Genomic DNA, 21,826 nt, shown 5'->3' with positions numbered 1-21,826 from the left:
TAGAAGCTACCAAATCTATGCCCTGTTATGGAGTCTCTATTCACTCCTTGCCTAGAGATACACCCTCTTCCAATGTTACCACAGTAACTAAACCCAATGAGCCACCTGAGCCAGCTCAAAGGTTGAAGGTCATAGAAGTTACTCCGGATGCGCCCTTGGTGGAAGTCTTTGAATTTGGTGAGCCTATGGAGGATCATAGAAGCGGACAGAAATCTCCTCGACAAGAGTTCACCCCACCTCAAAAATCAGCCCCATTGGTGTCTGCTTCTCCGACCAGAACAAAGCTCCCTTCACAGAGCTCGTCCTGCCTGATGAATTCCATTCACATGATAGTTGTCTTGCTCAGGGTGGCTGCGCTCTGTAGCATCTCCTCTTTCAACCAGTGGACCATGGACTTCATCTACAGCCCTAGTCCCCCTCACACCCTCTCGCCCCACCCCTCCCAACTCGTCCCCCTCTCTCCCAACTCGCCCCTACCCACCCCCTACCCACCCCCTCCCTTCCCCTCGCCCCTACCCACCCCTCACCCCTCGCCCCTACCCACCCCCTCCCTTACACTTGCCCCTAACCAGCCCCCCCTCGCCCCTACCCCCACCCCTCAACCCTCGCCCCTACCCACCCCCTCCCTTGCCCTCGCCCCTACCCAACCCCTCCCTTCCACTCGCCCCTAACCAGCCCCCCCTCGCCCCTACCCAACCCCTACTCGCCCCTACCCACCCCCTCCCTGCCCTCGCCCCTATCTAGTGCCAATTCGGACCCCCCACTCCCACTGTCTATCCTCTTCTCTCTCTCCTGCGAGGAAATGGAGACCTCCTGTAATTAAATAATCAAGCGGCTCTCTGGCCTTGTTTCCTTCGTCACGAGAGATGGCCAGAGACACAAAGGGGCAGAGCAATTTTGTGTAATCCTATCACAGTAGCAAGCTTAAGAGCCTTTTTGGCTGTTTCCTTGGGGCTTTCAAGCAGTCACCTGGTTGCCATCACAATGCTGTTAATGCTTTTCGTTCTGCCATCATGATGGAGCTTAACCCTATTTGCGGTGTTACTCGGGCTTATGGTTATCCCTCTTTTCGAGAAGAGTATTGTTGCAAAAAGTGTGGCAAGGTTCATCTGCAACTGCAAGCATGGACTAGGTCATTTTCCTATCACTATGGTTAGGGAAGATAAAGATGCGTTGGAATCAAACTGAGTTTATCTCTTTGCTGTAGAGCCTCATTTTTTGCCAATTGGTATTCTTAGGCTATGCAATCATACATACTGGTTCCTGCGTAGTTAGAGGCTTAAGGCGATTGCATGCAGTGCAGTGTTTTTAACTCTACTTTTGAGGTATGTAAGGTCATGGGCCTAACACCTGCTTCAAGAAAGATGTACGGATGCAGTACCTAGTGGTTTTTCTTCACAGTTTTCTTAGTATTCCTCTCACCGAGACGATGAATGGTCTTGTGGCGGGCAACCTGTAGCAGGGCTACAATGTCCTGCTACAGTGTCACTTCATAGGACAAACAGTTGGACAATTGGTTACAGTTGGTCTGGGGAGTGACACGTGGCAGGGTACCTACCGACGGTGGTCTAGTGGACATCGTGGCCAGGTCACCACCACCACTCAGTTTGGAGATAGACTTAGTTGACTAGACATTTATGAGCCATTGGTGGCTCTTTATGATTGTACATGTGAGTAGTAGCGGTTGGGTCAGGATCATCATCTTCTTTTACATCTGGTCCAGCATCGTCGTCGGGAGTAGGGAGTCTATAGACAGATCACTTATTCACCATCCCTGCACATCTGAGCCTCGACACCCCATTGTACCTGAGAGTCCTGGGTTGGAGCCGAGTGTGCTGCCACACCAGAGTCTGTTTCAGTTCTTTGAGATAGTCGAGTCATTTGTGTGGTCTACTGTTGCTGTTGTGTCTCTGTGAGATCAGTTGTTGTCTATTGTTTCCTGTTTTTAGTCTGTTTTGAGTGAGATTGTCTCGCACATTGCACTGAGGAGCACCCACTGTAGAGAGCACGACACAATATCTGCGCTACAATGACAAAGTGAGGGCACACTTTCTTCGAGTGCCGGGACATGAGGTGAGATTTTGCACCAACGTAACCATCGAGAAGAGGAAGGAGCTTGAGGAAAAGGATCGGCAATTCAACCATAAAGCCAAGCCCGCACGCAAAGGTATCGACCCAAAGACCCTCATTTTCCCTTCTTCTTCTCTACCCGGTGGCGGTGGCGGTGGATCTTCATCGGGTCCGATTCGTTGCCAAAGGACCCTTGCCACCTCTTGGGACCCAAAGAAAAAGAAAGAGGTGGATGCCGCGGTGGTACGATTCTTCTATCATGACCATGTTCCATTTGTCGCGGCGAAGTATGCTTTATTGATCTTCTCTCTCATTTCTTCCGTTATCGTCGTTTCCATCATTATGAATAATCAATTTTCATACTAATATTTTCTATGTGTGATCTAGGTCAGAGTATTGGAAAGTTATGGTGTAGCAGATAGGAGAGTATGGCACCGGCTATGTGCCGCCATCCTAGAGGCTCTCCAAACCACTTTGCTCGATCAAAAGAAGGCGATTGTGGAGCAAGCAACACTCAATATTCAACGGCTTTGGGCAAAACATGGCGTTTCCCTCATTGCCGACAGATGGAGCGATACAAGGAAGAGATCTATCCATGGCCTCGTCGCATACTCGAGTGGAGAGATGTACTTTGTGCTCTCTCATGATGCCATCGAGAGTGGCAAGTCTGCCGATGTCCTCTCTGCAGAGTGGACAGAGGCCATAGAAACGATTGGTGAGCATTACGTGGTGGGCTTTGTCACAGATGGGGAGGCATCAAATAGGGCAGCAACAACTATTGTAGAGGACCACTATCCGCACGTGACAATGTGCTTTTGCATGACACACTGCTTGAACAACCTTCTAAAAGACATCGGCAAGCTAGAATGGATCGCTCCCGTCATTGCTGATGCAGTGAAGATTGTTATTTTCATCAACAATCACAACTTAGTTCGGAGCGAGTACCTCAAGAGGTTGGGCGGCAAAGTGCTTCTAAAGTATTCAGACACCTCCTTTGCATTCAACTTTCTTCTTGTGCGTAGGCTGTCTGAATGTCAAAATGCGGTCCGACAGGTCTTCATCAGTGATAGTTCACCACCTCTCCCTATGCAAAGACAATTGCAGGGATTTTGTGCAAGGAGAAGGGAGAGGATCTTGAGTTCTGGAAGGAGCTCAAGAGTTAATACGCACAGGTAAAACCGGTGGTTCATTTGCTTCAAGTTGTGGATGGCATGGACCCTTGCATCGGCAAGGTTTATGAGGCAATGGACCGCATGATCGAGCAACTTGCACAGCTTGAGCTGGATGCAGAGCGATATGAGGAGATCCATGCGCTTTGCAGCTCGAGGTGGAATTCATATGCCTCTCCTTTACACGGGGCAACGTACATGGTGGATCTAGAGTTCCAAGGTGCGGGGCAAGAGACACATAGAGAAGTCATGAACCAATTTACGGAGATCTTAAACAAGATGGTTCTAGACAGAGATGGACGATGCATTGTCAAAGATCAGTTGAGACAGTACAGAGAGATGCGGGGGTCATTTGGCAGTCTAGATGCTCAGATTGATCGCAGGAAGATAGGTTCAGTGCTATGGTGGGAGGACTATGGCTATGATTGCCCTGAGCTTCAGAGATTGGCGATTCGTATTCTCAACCAGTCAGTTAGTACCTCATGCTTGGAGCAATTGTGGAGTACCTTTAGCCACATTGCTTCAAAGAAGAGGAATCAGCTTGGAGTGGAGAAGGCAAATGATCTTGTCTTTGTCAGCGTAAATTTAAAAATGCTTTGCAAGAGTGCAGGTAAACAGACATATCCTTTTACACAATGTGGGAGGTGGAGAAAGAGGCTTCTCAGGCAGGTGGAGATATAGAGGCACCGACACCAGGTACTTCATCCATGGTTGAGGTCGAGCCAAGCCTAGAGCTCGATGATGAGGAATGGGAGGATGTGCATGATGTACAACCAGCTACTACTAATTGGGAGGCTTCTCAGGCTAGTGGCTCTTGAGTCTTGAGTCTTGAAATTCGAGAGTTGATACTTTAGGACTTCCATTATCCATATCTTTTTGTATTGCGACTTGCCCTCTTTGTAGCATCTTTATGGTATTTATCACCTTTGGTCTTTTGGTATTGTGGTTTGCCCCCCTTGTAGTCTCATTATGGTATATGTCACCTTTGGTTTTTTTGTAGCACCTGGGCAGGCCTTGTTAGCCAAAATTAAGCGAAAAGTATATTTTGCTCAATGTTATGGCTCAACTTTCAAGTCTTATCTCTAACTTCTACTCTTGCAATTATTTGAGAGCTCTAATTTGTAATTGCATGTGTTATTGTGTATGTATTATGACTGCTGCGCCGCACGCCGCACATAACAATCAAGTCATAATAAGGTTGAATGGTCTTCAAATTGTGTTTTTTGTGGGTATTAGAGTGACGCTCAACCAGAGTGCTGACCATGGAGGAGGTCGATGAGATCCGACAGCGATCGATGAGAGATTTCATCTGAACCCCCCCCCATTTCCTTTCTCCTTAGTGTTTTAGTGTTAGTTCTTTGTAACTTTGTAATTTCCGTACTCAGACATGGTATCAGATTCACCAATTGTAACTTTTTGGCCTCATAGGTCATTTTGGCCTTTTGAAGACGTTAATATAACATTTCATTTCATTTCATTTCATCTCTCTCTCTCTCTCTCTCTCTCTCTCTCTCTCTCTCTCTCTCTCTCTCTCTCTCTCTCTCCTCGCGCTGCTGTGCTCCCCTCCCCCTCCCCTCGTGCTGCTGTGCCCCGCCCCCCCTCGCCCTGCTGTGCTGCTCACTGCCCGGCTCCCCCACCCTTGCTCGCTGCCGTGCCCTCCCACTCCCGCTCTCTCTCTACCCTCGCGCTGCCCCGCCTCCCCTCGCGCTGCCTCTGCAACCCCGCCGCCCCCTCGCGCTCCGCCTGCAGTCCCGCCCTTGCTCGCTCCCCGCTCCGCTTCTACGCGTAAGGTGTCTCCCCCCCCCCCCCCCCCCCCCCCCCCCCCCCCCCCCCCCCCCCCCCCCGCCCCCCCTTTTACGCGTAGGATGTCTCCCCCCTTCTTCTACGCGTAGGAATTCTTTTTTTTTTTTTTTCGGACATGGTATCAGATTCACTATGTTGTATCAACTTGGTCTCATAGGTCAATTTGGCCTTTTGAAGACGTTAATATATCATTTTATATCACAAAGCTCATTTGGGGGATCATGGCATTGTACAGATCAGTGGTAGGGCATGTACGCACCCCGGAGGGACTTTCTACACCGGTTCACTCCACTATTGGGGTGAAGCAGGGCTGCCCGCTCTCTCCTACTCTTTTCGGTATGTATGTGGATGAGGTTTCTGACTACATTGACAGCGATGGGGATAAAGGTGCACAGCTGGCAGGGACATGGATTCCACTTTGGTTATATGCTGATGATATTGTGTTGATCTCCAAATCCCCATAGGGAATGCAACGTCAATTGGATGCTTTGCATACGTTTGCCCACGAAAGTGGTCTGTCTGTCAACCTTTGTAAAACCAAGGTTATGGTGCTTAATACCACCCCACAGTGGATCAGGAGGTCAGCACCTACATTCACATACGGCCAGGAGACCGTGGAGTACACAGACGCTTACACTTACCTTGGAGTGGTTTCTAGCGGACCTACATTCTCACTCAGAAGAGCAGCAGAGACCAGACTGACTAGAGCCCACGCAGCATTGGGTAGATTGGAGAGGATGTGTTCGCAGGTTCAGTTTCAGGAGCCCCGGATGAAGCTCTGGCTCTATGACACCTTGGTCGCTTCAGCATTGCTCTATGGGGCTAAGATATGGGGACCTTCATTGGATCACAACGGGAGGCCGGGTCGCACAGACGGATGGGGGAACCTCTCGTCTCTATGATCTCGCGGCTCATTAGAGCCAAGGCATCAGTACCACGGGCCATTATCCGAGCAGAGCTAGCAGCCCCCCCACTAGTGGTAGAGGCGCTCACCAGATCAGTCTCCTTCATAAACCGCACATGGGAACTTCCTAGAGACAGATATGCTCGCATAGCACTTGAGTCCTCTCGACAGTTAGCCATACAAGGAGATACAACATGCTGGTATGGGGAGATGACATCATGGTTTCATGCGTATGGGTTCAGCATAGACAGGCTGCCACCATTCCAGTACTCATTGGATGCACCATCTCTCACTCTTACACAGTCAGAGATCACCAAGCTCATCCGCCAAGACCTGACCCAGCTAGACACCAGGAGGACATGGATACAACCAGCACAAGAATCGGGCACGAAGATGGCTTTCTACAGAGACCACCTTCTCCAGCTTACGGAAGATGGTTTTGCGACGAGACCCACATACATGGATACACACTTGTCTCATGGGATACGATGTGCTATTGGCCAGTTACGCACATCGTCTCACCGGCTGTGGATTGAAATTGGGAGATACAGCGGAGTACCAGCAGAGGCCAGGACATGCCCCTTGTGTGACATGGAACCTGAGACAGAGCTGCATTATACATGCCGCTGCCCTGTCTACTACGAGATACGAGGCCGCTTCCATTGCTTGTTCAGAGAGGGTTTTGGACCACTCTCAAGAGTAATGGGATACGAAGATCAGAGATGCCTGGGTTTGTTCTTGCTCGAGCTGCGCAGACACAGAGAGAGCCTGATGAATGGCGAGGCTAGCAAGTCTCAAAGACGGATCACGGACTTCTTCAAAGCAGACACGGGACAGTCGCAAGAGCCACCCCCACAACAGAGCTCCCCCTTGTCTCACACCAGAGGCACACTGATCGACCGAGTGATTGAACTGGGGAAATCCAGGCGCCCACGACTGCGAAGGACTACACAGCATCGACGGAGGCTACGTCAGAAGATTCGGAGCATGCTGGCCAGGCATGCACGACGCCCGGTCAGACTACTAACCATGGAGGAAATTGATGAGATTCGCCAACGACCGATGCTAGATCTTTTGTGATTCAGCTATAAGCTGCCCATTTTTGCTTAGTTTTTTGCTTAGCTCACATCGACCAATCTTGGATCCCATAGTATATATCTTTGTTTTGTACTGTTGTTAGGTTATTTTGTTACTTTGACTTTGTATCAGATCCACCACCTTGTAACTTTCTGGTCTCATAGGTCACTATGGCCTTTTGAAGACGTTAATATAACATTTCATTTCTCTCTCTCTCTCTCTCTCTCTCTCTCTCTCTCTCTCTCGTGTGCGCGCGCACACAGCCTACATCTACAAATTTATAAAGGGAGTTGAAAATTCAATAGCAATTTTTGTGAGCTTTCCTCTGACTGCTTCTTGTAGGAGTTGCCTGATGGCGAATGGTTTTGCGGGACAGATTGCACTCGCATTCACAAGGTTTTACATGAACTTGTATTATGTGGGCCCAAGCCTGTTTGCACAAATATTTGCAATATGGTGCTTGAAGCTAAACCACAGCAAGAGGTGAAACCTCAGGTTTCTGAGTACACCTGGCAGTTGCTTCATGGTAGAAGAGGTGATCCCAAGAATGGAAAAATTCTCTCTGAAGCTGCGAGTGTATACGCGGTAGTATCTGTTTTCTCATTTATTGGAACATCCAATGTAATCGGAAAGTGATTTGTGTCTTACTTGTGTTGGTTTGCTTGTATCTTTCAGGAAAGCTTTGATCCAATAGTAGATGCAACTTCAGGTCGGGATTTAATTTCTGTTATGGTTCACAGGTAATTTGGCCAGAGATGCCTCTTGCTTTTGATAGCTTTTATGGTCACATGACCATTGTAACAAACCTGGCTGCTCTGTTTTTCCATTGGACTGATTTATTTAATCACCAGCCGAAGTATTAGAGATCAAGACTTTGGGGGCATGTATTGTGCTGTTCTCAAAAGAAAGTAAGTGATGCATCTAGGCGTGAAGTTCATAAAACTGGGTATTTATTTGATTCTGACTGTTCTATTTCATGTCATTTCTAGAGAAATCATTGTATCAACTGCCATGATTCGAGTTTTTGGAAGGCATTTTGCAGAGATGCCTCTGGTTGCAACAAGTACTGCTTTTCGTGGGCAGGCAAGTCTCAGCACGTGTCTAAGCTAAATTAAAAGTGCTGACTGTCTTTTCTCCCCTTTATCATCCATTATTTTTTCCAATCCTTGTTGGAGGATTTTTCTTTCTGTAATAAAACAATTTAGTGCTCTGACTACAGTAGTCTATACAAACTTTCTTATGGGAGTTTATGAACGTGAGCTAAGAGCCACTGAGGTGATGCCCACTCCCATATAGGTTGGGTTCCTCTCAATCTCTTAAGGTATCTACTTTATGGATATGTGTTTCTAAAGAATGTCTCCAATCATATGCACCTCATCTGTAATTGACCTACTTTCAAAGTGCATGCGGTTGTTCTGAATTTAGTGGAACGTCCATTGTGAAACTCTGCAGGCTGTCCTTGTTGGAAAGGATTCTTGAACTTTGAACTTCATCATTTTCAGAGTTTAATCTTTTGGACATGCAAAATAATGACTTGGTAAAGAAAGGGAAGCACAAGTACACCCTCAAAGCTATTGAATATATAATAATCAAGTACATAATTCAAAACAAATCGTGAAGCTCCTTTGTTCAACTTGTTACCAGAACTTAAACTAATTCTATGTTAAACTAGGGCTATGTTGTTGTGAACATTAGCAAGTGTTCCGAGATTAGAGTTGATAGAGAAATAGCATATGAATTTGAGAGCCTTTTGCCTTATAAGCATCTCTGTTTAAACTAGTGTCTTGTTTCTGAAATTTGACATCCTTTTAGTTTGGTAAAATTAAAGAGAGCCACGAATAGTCATTATAGAGAGAATACGTACAATTGCTCCAGTGCATTATGAGAACAAGGAGAAGGTTTTTGGGTAGTGAGTTCCTCCTTCAGATGTTTTATTTGCTTTGATTGTTCTCAGTTACACAGCCTTGGCAGCAAGGCTGCATTCCAAATGTGTATTTATCAGTCTTCCCATACTGTACCATAAATACTCTACGGGTATTCAGTACTTTATGTACTGGTTGTTATTTACACGCGCACACAAGTACACATACATGCATGTATCTAGGGTTGTGTACACATGCCTGTACGCATGTTTGTATAGTATATACATGCATTTACATGTATGCAAGCATGCATAAGTAGACAACGTCTATTTGTATGTAATATAATGTTTCGTACTCGTAGTGATTACCCATACCGCACAACGTTTTTTATTGTTTTTTCCGTCCTGTGCTTATCGTACCTATTCACTTTGCTTGTTGGCAGAGTCTGAGTGAGGGTTCCTTGACAAAATTACTAGCTGTACAAGATATGGTATCTTTTATTCACAAATTCCATCTAAGAATTTTTGAATAAGGTTCTGGAGACACACTGAACTAAAGCCAAGAAATACTCCTATCTTGGATGTTGCACCTTTGTTCAAGCTATGCATGATAAAGTGATGATACTTTTTTGTTTACAGATTTATGTGTCTCGTAAGTTTGTCTATGGAATGTTTTCAGTGCATTTTACTGTGAGGTTTCCAGTTATCTTGTGTTTGTTTTTATTTAATTATTGACTATATTGCACAGGAAACAGAGCTGTATTCCTATTACTGAAAATCCTTCAGGATGCCCAAAAAAGGGCCCATCCCCAGGGCAGTACAAGAGTGTAATACAATGACCAAGTCCCTATGCAGAATCTGAAACATGTCCAATCTGATACATCTGAGCCACAAGGGCATGATCACTGATAACTGAAAAAACTGTAGAAACTGATGCATCATGGCCGCAAGGGTGAAAAGGTCAGAAGAACTGAAAAATGGCAAGGGAAAAAGCCTGTCCTAAAGAGAGTAAAGAGTGCTCTGGCCACCTTCAGAAGGGAAGAGAAGAACTCCAGCAGCCTCTAAAAGATTGGCATCTCAGATACTCTGAACTGTATCCCCCAAAGAGTAACAAGATGGGAGCAAGCAATTGCTGAAAGTGATAAAAGCTCGTGGGCGCCTCGATTTCCCCAGTTCAATCGCTCGGTCGATCAGTGTGCCTCTGGTGTGAGACGAGGGGTAGCTTTGCTGTGGAAGCGGCTCTTGCAGCTGTCCCGTGTCTGCTCTCAAGAAGTCTGTGATTCGTCTTTGAGACTGGCTAGCCTCGCCATTCATCAGGCTATCTCTGTGTTTGCGCAGCTCGAGCAAGAACAAACCCAAGCATCTCTGATCTTCGTATCCCATGACTGTTGAGAGTGGTCCAAAACCCTCTCTGAACAAGCAATGGAAGCGGCCTTGTATCTCGTAGTAGACGGGGCAGCGGCATGTATAATGCAGCTCTGTCTCAGGTTCCATGTCACACAAGGGGCATGTCTTGGCCTCTGCTAGTACTCCGCTGTATCTCCCAGTCTCAATCCGCAGCTGGTGAGAAGATGTGCGTAACTGGCCAATAGCACATCGTATCCCATGAGACAAGTGGGTATCCATGTATCGGGGTCTCGTCACAAAACCATCTTCCGTAAGCTGGAGAAGGTGGTCTCTATAAAAAGCCATCTTCGTGCCCAATTTCTGTGCTGGTTGTATCCATGTCCTCCTGGTGTCTAGCTTGGTCAGGTCTTGGTGGATGAACTTGGTGATCTCTGACTGTGTAAGAGTGAGAGATGGTGCATCCAATGAGTACTAGAATGGTGGCAGCCTGTCTATGCTGAACCCATGCACCTGAAACCATGATGTCATCTCCCCATACCAGCATGTTGTATCTCCTTGTATGGCTAACTGTCGAGAGGACTCAAGTGCTATGCAAGCATATCTGTCTCTAGGAAGTTCCCATGTGCGGTTTATGAAGGAGACTGATCTGGTGAGCGCCTCCACCACTAGTGGGGGGGCCGCTAGCTCTGCTCGGATAATGGCCCATGGTACTGATGCCTTGGCTCTAATGAGCGGCGAGATCATAGAGACGAGAGGTTTCTCCATGTTCCCCCATCCATCTGTGCGACCCGGCCTCCCGCGGTGATCCAATGAAGGTCCCCATATCTCAGCTCCATAGAGCACTGCTGAAGCCACCAAAGTGTCAAAGAGGCAGAGCTTCGTCCGGGGCTCCTGAAACTGATGAACCTGTGAGAACACATCTTCTCCAATCTACCCAATGTTGCGTGGGCTCTAGTCAGTCTGGTCTCTGCTGCTCTTCTGAGTGAGAATGCAGGTCCGCTAAAAACCACTCCAAGGTAAGTGTAAGCATCTGTGTACTCCACAGTCTCCTGGCCGTATGTGAATGTAGGTGATGACCTCCTGATCCACTGTGGGGTGGTATTAAACACCAGAACTTTCGTGGGCAAACGTATGCAAAGCATCCAATTGACGTTGCATTCCCTCTGGGGATTCGGAGATCAACACTATATCATCAGCATATAACCAAAGTGGAATCCATGTCCCTACCAACTGTGCACCTCTATCCCCATCGCTCTCAATGTAGTCAGAAACCTCATCCACATACATACCGAAAAGAGTAGGAGAGAGCGGGCAGCCCTACTTCACCTCAATAGTGGAGTGAATCGGTGTAGAAAGTCCCTCCGGGGTGCGTACATGCCCTACTACTGATCTGTACAATGCCATGATCCCCCAAATGAGCTCTGTGGGTACTCCCATTTCATGTAATTTGCGCATCAATCTAGCTCTGGGTACTGTGTCAAAAGCTTTGCGGAAGTCCACAAAGCTACAATAGATCCGTCTCCCATGAGATCTCCTTCCTCGATGATGGCCCCGAGTGTCAAGATATGGTCAAGAGTAGAGAAGCCTCTCTTGAACCCTTCCTGCCCAGTTGCACGCATTCCTTCCCTCTCTGCCCATCTACTTAGCTGTTGCTCAAGAATGGATGCATACAACCGTGCCAGTGCGTGTCCAATCATGATAGTGCGGTAATTCCCAGGCTCCATGGGGTCTCCGGACTTGAAGATAGGTACGATCGTAGATAGGCTCCAAGTGTCCGATAGGCCCTCACACATGGCACAGTTAAACATAACTGCTAGAAGCTCTGCTAGTAGGTCTTTGGCATGCATGAAATGCTCACCGATTAAGCCATCATGATCATATGCTCTCCCACTCCTCATCCTATCAATAGCTTTCTTCACCATCTCAGCAGTGAAAAAAACACGTGTGTGGGCATGGATCGGGGGGGTTGGGGAGGGGCGGCTGTCCAAGTACTGTGTACAAAGATGATGCGTATTGACCCCAGGTCTCTGTGGAGGAAATAGCAGGGGGGGGGGGGACTGCTCATGAAAGAGCCGCCACGCCTCACGCGAGTCCCGACTCAAGAATAGCTGATATAGATCCTGCTCGAGTCGAGCCAAAAAAGCCCTCTTCTTCCTCCGCACCAGGCGTCGGAAGTCAATCTGTGACTGTCTGTGAGTGACGTCCCCCAAAAGCACCTCCCTCTGAAGTTTGGCTCTAGTCTGGCGGCACTCCTCATCGTACCAGCTGTTCTGAGGCATGCTCCCTGATCGGCGGCTCTGCTCAAGCTGGGTGTGTGGGTATGCTTCTGCTGCTGCATCATGTAATGTCTGTGTCAGTATAGTAGTTAGCTCCTCCAGAGGTCGCCCTGGGTCCTCAGTGCATAGGCGTCTGTAGATCCCGTCCATGTATACAGAATCCGTCTCCCGTGTGAAGGTGTAGTGAGTAGGGGCTGCTACCTGTGGCTTGTGTGCTACACTGAACTGGAAGGAGATGGTCATCGACACCAGAGCATGATCCACTGCTACCCCGACCGGTCTGCGCCCAACTATGAGATCCTGGATACTAGAGATGAGATTCGGCTGTGCCATGACATAGTCCACTGTGCTGGCTCCATGTCTGTGTGGGAAGCATGTAAAACCTCCCGCAGCAGGAAATCTCTGTAGGCCATTCAAGATGGCCAATCCATGTGCGGTGCCCATGTCTATCAGGTGTCGCCCATACTCAGTATATTCCACATCGTGTGATAGTCTGGACAGGCTCGTCTCTACAATATCTAGCTCTCTTAGCATCTCCTCTGAAGTATCATAAAACACTGGCTGGTGATGGGCAGTCCTAGCATTGAAGTCCCCTAGGATGATAATGTCACCATCCCTAGAGAACTCCCATATGTTATCATCCAAAATAGAGAAAGGGGACTGTCCTCTGGGTGATGCATAGACTGATGTACTCGGGGGAAAGTAGCAAATAGCTAGGTAGAGATATCTGCCTGTCTCTGCTTTCACATGTACCTAGCCTGCTCATCCCTACGAGCTATATGTATCAGTGGCTGCAGATCTTCTAAATAACACTGCCACTCCCCCCGAGCCCCGCCCTCTGTGCTGTGAGCGTGTCTCCTGTCTGTAAGTTGTCTCCCACCTGTATCCACTGATGTGAGGCATGGATTGCCCAGAGGCTTGGTGTGTCTCAGAGTAAAAGATGATGTCTCTTCCAGTAAAGCTATCCTCAAAAGCACCCACATCAAGACGCATAGATCAATTACAGTTCCAGGGAGCCACTTTGAGTGTGGTCCCATAAGTCTCGCACCGTCATGTGGAGCGTCGCTCTAGTATTACCACTTTTCCATCTCGGTAAAAGGCAATCTTGCCTTTTCCCCTTGCCGCTCTAATCTCCGGCATTACTTCCTGCATATGAGCGATCTGCGATAGGGTGAGATCATCCCCGAGAAAGATGCCAGTCTCTTTAAGAGTTGGTCTTTTCTTCAAGAAGGACTTCTTCGCTTCCATGGAGGGAAAACGGAGGATGAGTGCTCTTTCTTTTGAGGTTTCTCCCTTGCTTCCATTTTTCTTTATGTTGCCACTCTCCATGCCCTTGTGTGCGTCGGCTCATGAACCCCCATCAAGGCTGTGAGTTCTTTTACTTCTTCGTCCACATTGCCTTTGTCTTTAAGACCGCAAATTCTCACATGTAAAGCGCGCACCCGTCTTTTTTGCTCCTCCTTTAGTGTCTGATGGACGTGGGCGTTATCTCCTTGCATGTTCCTTTCTTGGCCACCTTGATCCATTTCTCGGCTTCATCCGCCTTCTGTTGAGTTTTGGTAAGAACATCCACCCAAGAAGTCGTCATTTCTTTGTGTTGCTCTTCTCCCTCTTTGATGGCCCGTACTTGCTCGTTGATCGTGTTGATTTCTTCGATTACTGAGGGTTGCAGTTCGCCCTCTTCCAGTGTGTTTCTCGACCGTGCTTCGGCGAGATCTTTCTTGAGTGACGCAATCTCTTCATCTTGAGTCGTTACTTGGTCTTCCAGCGTACTTATCTTGCTCTCTTGGATCAGCCCTGTTTAGTGTGCCGAAGAGATTGCGGTCCATCTTGGTAATGGTCTCCGTCATTTCCTCTTTGCACTTTTGAATGGCATCCTCGAGGGGGTCTGCTTTATCGTTCAGCTTCCTCATGCTTGATCGTCGTCCGCAAAGGAGTCACTAAACGTACGTGTGCACCCACACTAGCAACGGGCGCGGTAGCTGGGCGAGTGGGGGAGCGTGAGGAGGTATGGCAAGGGAGAGGCAGGGATAGAGCACGGACGAGAGAGAGAGAGAGAGAGAGAGAGAGAGAGAGAGAGAGAGAGAGAGAGAGAGAGAGAGAGAGAGAGAGAGAGAGAGAGAGAGAGGGGGGGGGGGGGGAGGGGGGGCGGCGGGGGGAGGGGGATATGGCAAACTTAACCAGTTTACCTTAAGGCTTAAAATCTCTTTAAACTTGAACGCAAAGAGAATTTAAAGTTAAAATTTATTTTAAGGCTTTTTTTTTAAATTAAAAAAAAAAGACTTCCTACACGTAGAAGAAGGGGGGTGCCGGCTGTTGGACTTGCTACGCATAGAACAGCTGGACATGCTACGCGTGGGGCAGCCGGGTGTGGGGGGGGAGCCCGTCTGGGGTGGGAGCAGCGGCCAGCGATGGGGCAGTAGCACGTCACAACAGTGGGCACCCGGGTCTGGGTGGAGCCCGCCTGGTGTGTGTGTGTGTGTGTGTGTGTGTGTGAGAGAGAGAGAGAGAGAGAGAGAGAGAGAGAGAGAGAGAGAGAGAGAGAGAGAGAGAGAGAGAGAGAGAGAGAAATGAAAATGAAATGAAATGTTATATTAACGTCTTCAAAAGGCCAAAATGACCTATGAGACCAATCAGTTACAAAATAGTGAATCTAATACCATGTCTGGGTACAAAAGAACTAGAAAAGAACTAGAAGTGGAACAAAATACTACTACTACTACTACAATCTAAAACTACGTGGGTGTAGCAGCTGATACAATAGGTACCCGGTAAACTGGATGTAACAGTGTGTGAAACAAAGATGGAAGAAATGGTAAGGATCCATCCTCATCTGCACTCTGGATGTCGAGAGAGTATGGCTCAAATCTTCTGTTGTAGTCTCCGTCGATGCTGTGTAGCTCCTCTCCTCAGTCGCGGTCGTCTGTATCTCTGTAGCTCCAATGCTCGGTCGATGAGAGTGCCAGTAGTGGTCGAATGAGTGTGGGACAAGCTCTGCAGTGGTGGCTGCTCCTCTGGCTGTCCCATATCTAGTGAAAAGAAATCTGTAATGTGTCTCTGGGACTGCCTCTCTCTAGCTCTCCCCAGTAAAGTGTCTCTACACCTGTGTAACTCAAGTAGATATAGTCCAAGACATCTCTGATCCTCATAACTCATGACCCTAGATAGAGGACCAAAACCCTCTCTGAATAAGCAGTAGAAACGCCCCCGTATCTCATAGAACACTGTGCAATGACATATGTAGTGCAACTCTGTCTCTGGCTCTCTCTGGCATAATCGGCATATCCTGCTGTCTGCTGGTATCCCTCTGAATCTACCAGTCTCAATCTCGAGCTGATGTGAGGATGTGCGTATCTGACCAATGGCACAACGCAAACCATGAGACATATGTGTGTCCATGTAGCTGGGTCGAATCACAAACCCATCTCCTGTGAGGTGGAGAAGATGCTCTCTATAGAAAGCCATCTTCGTGCTCAACTCCTGAGGCGGCTCTATCCATGTCCTCCTGGTGTCGAGCTGGATCAAGTCCTGACGAATGAGTCTAGTGATCTCCACCCGTGTAAGAGATAGCGAGGGTGCCTGAAGAGAATACTGGAAAGGGGGCAACCTGTCCATGGTGAAGCCATGCGTCTGAAACCATGAAGTCATCTGTGCATACCAGCATGAAGTGTCCCCCTGTAGAGCTAACTGTCTGGAAGACTCAAGGGCCAGTCTAGCATATCTGTCTCTAGTAGTATCCCATAGGCTGTGCACAAAGGACACTGATCTGGTAAGCGCCTCAATCTCCATGGGGGGGGGCAGCTAGCTCTGCTCGAATGATCGCGTGAGGTACGGAGGCCTTGGCTCTAATCAATCGGGAGATCATAGAGAGAGAGTTCTCCATGTAGTCTAGCGTCGCAGAGAAAGACATACCCCTCTCATCCTTTCTAGAGAGAGAGAGAGAGAGAGAGAGAGAGAGAGAGAGAGAGAGAGAGAGAGAGAGAAATGAAATGAAATGAAATGTTATATTAACGTCTTCAAAAGGCCAAAATGACCTATGAGACCAATCAGTTACAAAATAGTGAATCTAATACCATGTCTGGGTACAAAAGAACTAGAAAAGAACTAGAAGTGGAACAAAATACTACTACTACTACTACAATCTAAAACTACGTGGGTGTAGCAGCTGATACAATAGGTACCCGGTAAACTGGATGTAACAGTGTGTGAAACAAAGATGGAAGAAATGGTGAGGATCCATCCTCATCTGCACTCTGGATGTCGAGAGAGTATGGCTCGAATCTTCTGTTGTAGTCTCCGTCGATGCTGTGTAGCTCCTCTCCTCAGTCGCGGTCGTCTGTATCTCTGTAGCTCCAATGCTCGGTCGTTGAGAGTGCCAGTAGTGGTCGAATGAGTGTGGGACGAGCTCTGCAGTGGTGGCTGCTCCTCTGGCTGTCCCATATCTAGTGAAAAGAAATCTGTAATGTGTCTCTGGGACTGCCTCTCTCTAGCTCTCCCCAGTAAAGTGTCTCTATACCTGTGTAACTCAAGTAGATATAGTCCAAGACATCTCTGATCCTCATAACTCATGACCCTAGATAGAGGACCAAAACCCTCTCTGAATAAGCAGTGGAAACGCCCCCGTATCTCATAGAACACTGTGCAATGACATATGTAGTGCAACTCTGTCTCTGGCTCTCTCTGGCATAATCGGCATATCCTGCTGTCTACTGGTATCCCTCTGAATCTACCAGTCTCAATCTCGAGCTGATGTGAGGATGTGCGTATCTGACCAATGGCACAACGCAAACCATGAGACATATGTGTGTCCATGTAGCTGGGTCGAATCACAAACCCATCTCCTGTGAGGTGGAGAAGATGCTCTCTATAGAAAGCCATCTTCGTGCTCAACTCCTGAGGCGGCTCTATCCATGTCCTCCTGGTGTCGAGCTGGATCAGGTCCTGACGAATGAGTCTAGTGATCTCCACCCGTGTAAGAGACAGCGAGGGTGCCTGAAGAGAATACTGGAAAGGGGGCAACCTGTCCATGGTGAAGCCATGCGTCTGAAACCATGAAGTCATCTGTGCATACCAGCATGAAGTGTCCCCCTGTAGAGCTAACTGTCTGGAAGACTCAAGGGCCAGTCTAGCATATCTGTCTCTAGTAGTATCCCATAGGCTGTGCACAAAGGACACTGATCTGGTAAGCGTCTCAATCTCCATGGGGGGGGCAGCTAGCTCTGCTCGAATGATCGCGTGAGGTACGGAGGCCTTGGCTCTAATCAATCGGGAGATCATAGATACCAAGGGCCTCTCCATACGTCTCCAACCATCCTGGCCTACAGAAGGTCCCCATACCTGTACCCCATACATCATAGCTGAGGCTACTAAAGTATCAAAGAGCCATAACTTTGTCCGAGGTTCCTGGAACTGAACCTGCGAACACATCCTCTCCAGGCCTCCCAAGGCCGCATAAGCTCTGGTCAGTCTAGTCTCTGCTGCTCTCCCCAAAGAAAACCTCGGCCCAGTGAAGACTATCCCAAGGTAAGTGTATGCATCTGTATACTCCACAATCTCTTGACCATACGTGAAGGTCGGTGCCGATCTCCTGATCCACTGCGGTGTGGTGTTAAACACCATGACCTTGGTTTTACCAAGGTTTACAGACAATCCACTATCCTCTGCAAAACTGTGTAATGCATCCAACTGTCGCTGCATACCCTCTGGTGAGTCAGAGATCAAGACAATATCATCAGCATATAACAACAATGGGATCCACGTCCCTGCCAGCTGGGCACCTCTATCACCCTCTCTGTCAATGTAATCAGACACCTCATCAACATACATACCAAATAGAGTAGGAGACAATGGGCAACCCTGTTTCACCCCGATAGTGGAGTGAACTAAGTCAGATATCCCCTCTGGGGTGCGTACATGTCCCATCACTGATCTGTATAAAGCCATAATCCCCCAAATCAACACTGTGGGCACCCCCATCTCCTGCAGTCTGCGCATCAGTCGAGCTCTCGGTACCATGCAGTCCAGACTCTGCGGATCTCCCAAGATTCTTCTCCAATTTCCTTTTCAAAAATAGTATCACCTACCTGCAATGTTTTTTTAAAGTTAAGAAAGGCATTTTCTACTTTATTTTGTGGACCTTGTTCGAACTATGGGGTAGGGAAAGGTCATTCAGTGACCTTTCCCAGTAAAAACTGCAGCTGCATGGCGATCGGGGGGAACCGGGAGCCATGGCGGGAGCAGTTTTTATTGGGGAAAGGTCACTGAATGACCTTTCCCGGCCATCAAGGTCCAGGGGAGGGTGGTCAAGCACTGGTCTATGACCACGAAGGAAGTGCAGCTCTACAGTGCAAGAACAGGCCATAATATTATGCATGCTGAGGTGTCATACAATCATTGGCAACCATCATTACCGGTGCTGACTTGTCTGACATCTGACGGGCTTGGGCAGAAATTATGGTTTATAATGACTACCAGATGAACAGCCGAGATCTCTTGCCCCACGACCCTGGACCTTGATGGTACCATGGAGATAAATAATTAGAAAAATAGAGCGGTAGATAGGAGACATCATGGAGATGCATATTCCCATCTGGCCCAACCTTTGGTCACTACACCTAGGGTACAACCTGTAAACCAGGCCTCTATGGAATGATATTTCCTCTAGTCTCCTGCTCTCAAATTGCCTCCCCTCACAATGTCAATGATCATCAGCCAGATGAGACCCAGTACAACCAGGTAGCTGCTTGACTATTGAGTCACTGTTAGAGTGGACCTAGCACAGTTAAATTGTGAATATACCAACCAGGAATGACGCAAGATATCTCTGTACATGACTGAAAACTTCTGCTAACCATGAGCGAAATGTATATTACCAACATTTCTAGTGCAACTGTAGCGTTAGCCTCCGAAAAAGAAAACAGTTAATGGTGGTAAAAGCCACTAAAGTGTTTCCCAAGTGAATAATCCAAAATCTGGTGTCACTAACTTTCCAATTTGCCAAGTCAAACACGCAGTCTCACATGTCCGGGCATAAAACATGACACACGATCCCCTAGAGTTCCCATTGGCCCAATGAACACCAAGATCTATTTAGTCTAGCTCAGGAACTTTGATCATTCATAGCCCTTCTCTACTCAATGAGAAGCGCTCATATGCACATAGGTGGTTGTTCTTAAAAGCAAGCTCATACCCAATTTTACAAATCTGTAGGGCATACCCTCTGGAGAATGCATCATGACTAATACAGTCAATAATCCAAATTTTACCCTTGCTATTTGCAACTCGAATCTCGATCCTCTCCCTAACCACCAGCATGCATCAAGTAGGTGCCAGAGTTCTGATTCACCTCCGCTGGCCAAACCCCTGTTTCATCACGACTGGCACTGCAACGCTTATCAATAAGCTCTCTCAACTCATCAAGCCTCATAGCCAAGTCTACACATACAGTCTTTTCTCATTCTTTGCCCTCCTCTCTCTCTCTCTTGAGGAAGGTAGAGCACATGGACATCGTATCTATTGCTGCCTTGTGGATGTCTGCAAACCTTTTGATACAGTAGCTTGCACAAGATTGATGCAGGGATTGTAAAATTTGGGTGTCCCGAGTGAGATTACAAGGGGTATCTTGGCCTTCCATGAAACGGTGACAGGTAGAGTGCGTGCGCCAGAGGGGCTATCAGAGAAAGTTCAGTCCACCGTTGAAGTGAAGCAAGGATGTCCGCTCTCTCCTTCACTTTTTGGTATGAGGTACCAAACTACATTGATAGAGAGGGTATAGAGGTGCACAATTATTAGGCACTTTTATACCCTTGTTGCTTTATGCAGATGATATTGTCATGATTTTTGACTCATCAGAGGGGCTACAAAGACAGGTAGATGCATTATGGAGCTATGCACAAGATCAAGGTTTGTTTGTGAACCTTGACAAGACAAGGTGATGAAATTTGAAACGACACCACATTGGGTGAGGGCATCAGCAACAATATTTACTTATAGTCAGGAAGTGGTGGAGTATGTAGAGTCCTACACATATCTAGAAGTCATTTTTATAGAATCCTCTTTCTTTATCGAGATTGACATGAGGATATGCAGCCCTTGCACAGTTGGAGCGGACACATTTGGGGACCCTAGACCATTGTAGTCGGTCTTGGATGGAGAGATCAATAATCACTATGATCTCTAGGATAATCCAATGTAAAGCCACACACCACATCTGATCATAGTTATGCTAGATTGGCCCTCGAGTCATCTAGACAGCTAGCCATGGGGGGGAGACCTAAATGTTATACGCATAGATGTAAGCCTAGTTTCAACTAAATGGCTTTACTATGGACAGATTGTCACAAACTGGTGACGTGGCTGCCCAGTACACACACACACACACATCCTCTCTTGGCATGGAATGCAGCTTGGCTGAAAAAAATGCAGCACCGGAAATTGCGTTGTTTTGCTGACGTGGCAGGCCCGTACGGACTGTCCTGGAAATTGCAACGCATATCACGGGATTCCGTGTTGCTGACATGGCAGATTTTGCGTACGGAAGAACTGGCAGCTTTTTGGTAGCTTTGCTTTATTTTGGCTATAAGAGAGAGAGAGAGAGAGAGAGAGAGAGAGAGAGAGAGAGAGAGAGAGAGAGAGAGAGAGAGAGAAAAGCTCTGCTCTTTTTTTACTAAAAAGAGAGAGAGCTTGTGAGAGACAGAGAGCTTTTACTTGGCAAGGCTTTTGATTTTCAGCTTTGGGGCTTTGCTTTTGGCATCCCTTGTAAACCTTTAAATAAGTGGGCAGGCCTCCCACTTCTCAGAGCATCTGGACGCAGAGTCTGAGAGTGAGAGCCTCCCACTCGCTTGTACAAAAAGAAATACTGAAAGGGGCACCAGTCTTTGGGGCCAATATCTCTAGGCACGGAACTCTGCCGGGCCAGTGTCGAATAAATTGTGAACTGTTTGAAGTGAATTCTTGTGGTGTTGGAGTAGATTCTCGACTTGAAGTGTCCAAGTCTGTTGCAGCGGTATCAGAGCACGGCCGATTTCTCTTCTACGAGAAATCCGATCCTTTTTACGCGACACTTATGGCTTCAGACAGAGATCAGTCGACTTCCTCTGCATCCGGAGATGTGGGAAGAGATCACAACGAAGATTCATGCAAGGAGTACGGCCCGCCTCGGCCTACTCATGCGGAGATCGAAGAGATGGAGCGTCGACGTTTGATCAGTGATGCAACAAAGATGATGCTTGATTTTGCGAAGGACCCGAAATTTGCAAAATATATGAGCCAGACCTCTTTTGATGAGGTGCACTCACAGTGGCGGTAGACCACAGAACCA

The 21,826-nt window shown here is 47.6% G+C and overlaps 1 protein-coding gene across 2 annotated transcripts in view; it reads left to right on the top strand.

Moving 5' to 3' along the window:
- The window catches only part of LOC147463502 (uncharacterized), a 69,260-nt gene that overhangs the window by 10,339 nt on the left and 37,095 nt on the right, over positions 1-21,826 (top strand). For both annotated transcript variants that reach the window (XM_086489312.1, XM_086489321.1), the window contains exons 12-15: positions 7,366-7,608; positions 7,699-7,763; positions 7,875-7,931; positions 8,013-8,106. In XM_086489312.1, the coding sequence (XP_086345438.1) occupies positions 7,366-7,608; positions 7,699-7,763; positions 7,875-7,931; positions 8,013-8,106 (459 nt within the window). The remainder of the gene's footprint in view (positions 1-7,365; positions 7,609-7,698; positions 7,764-7,874; positions 7,932-8,012; positions 8,107-21,826) is intronic.

The sequence above is a fragment of the Adiantum capillus-veneris genome, chromosome 2 (genome assembly GCF_014529385.1).
Source record: "Adiantum capillus-veneris isolate H3 chromosome 2, ASM1452938v2, whole genome shotgun sequence".
Lineage (NCBI taxonomy): Eukaryota > Viridiplantae > Streptophyta > Polypodiopsida > Polypodiales > Pteridaceae > Adiantum > Adiantum capillus-veneris.
The sequence above is the reverse complement of the archived record's forward strand: the minus strand, read 5'-3'. Positions and strand labels throughout refer to the sequence as shown.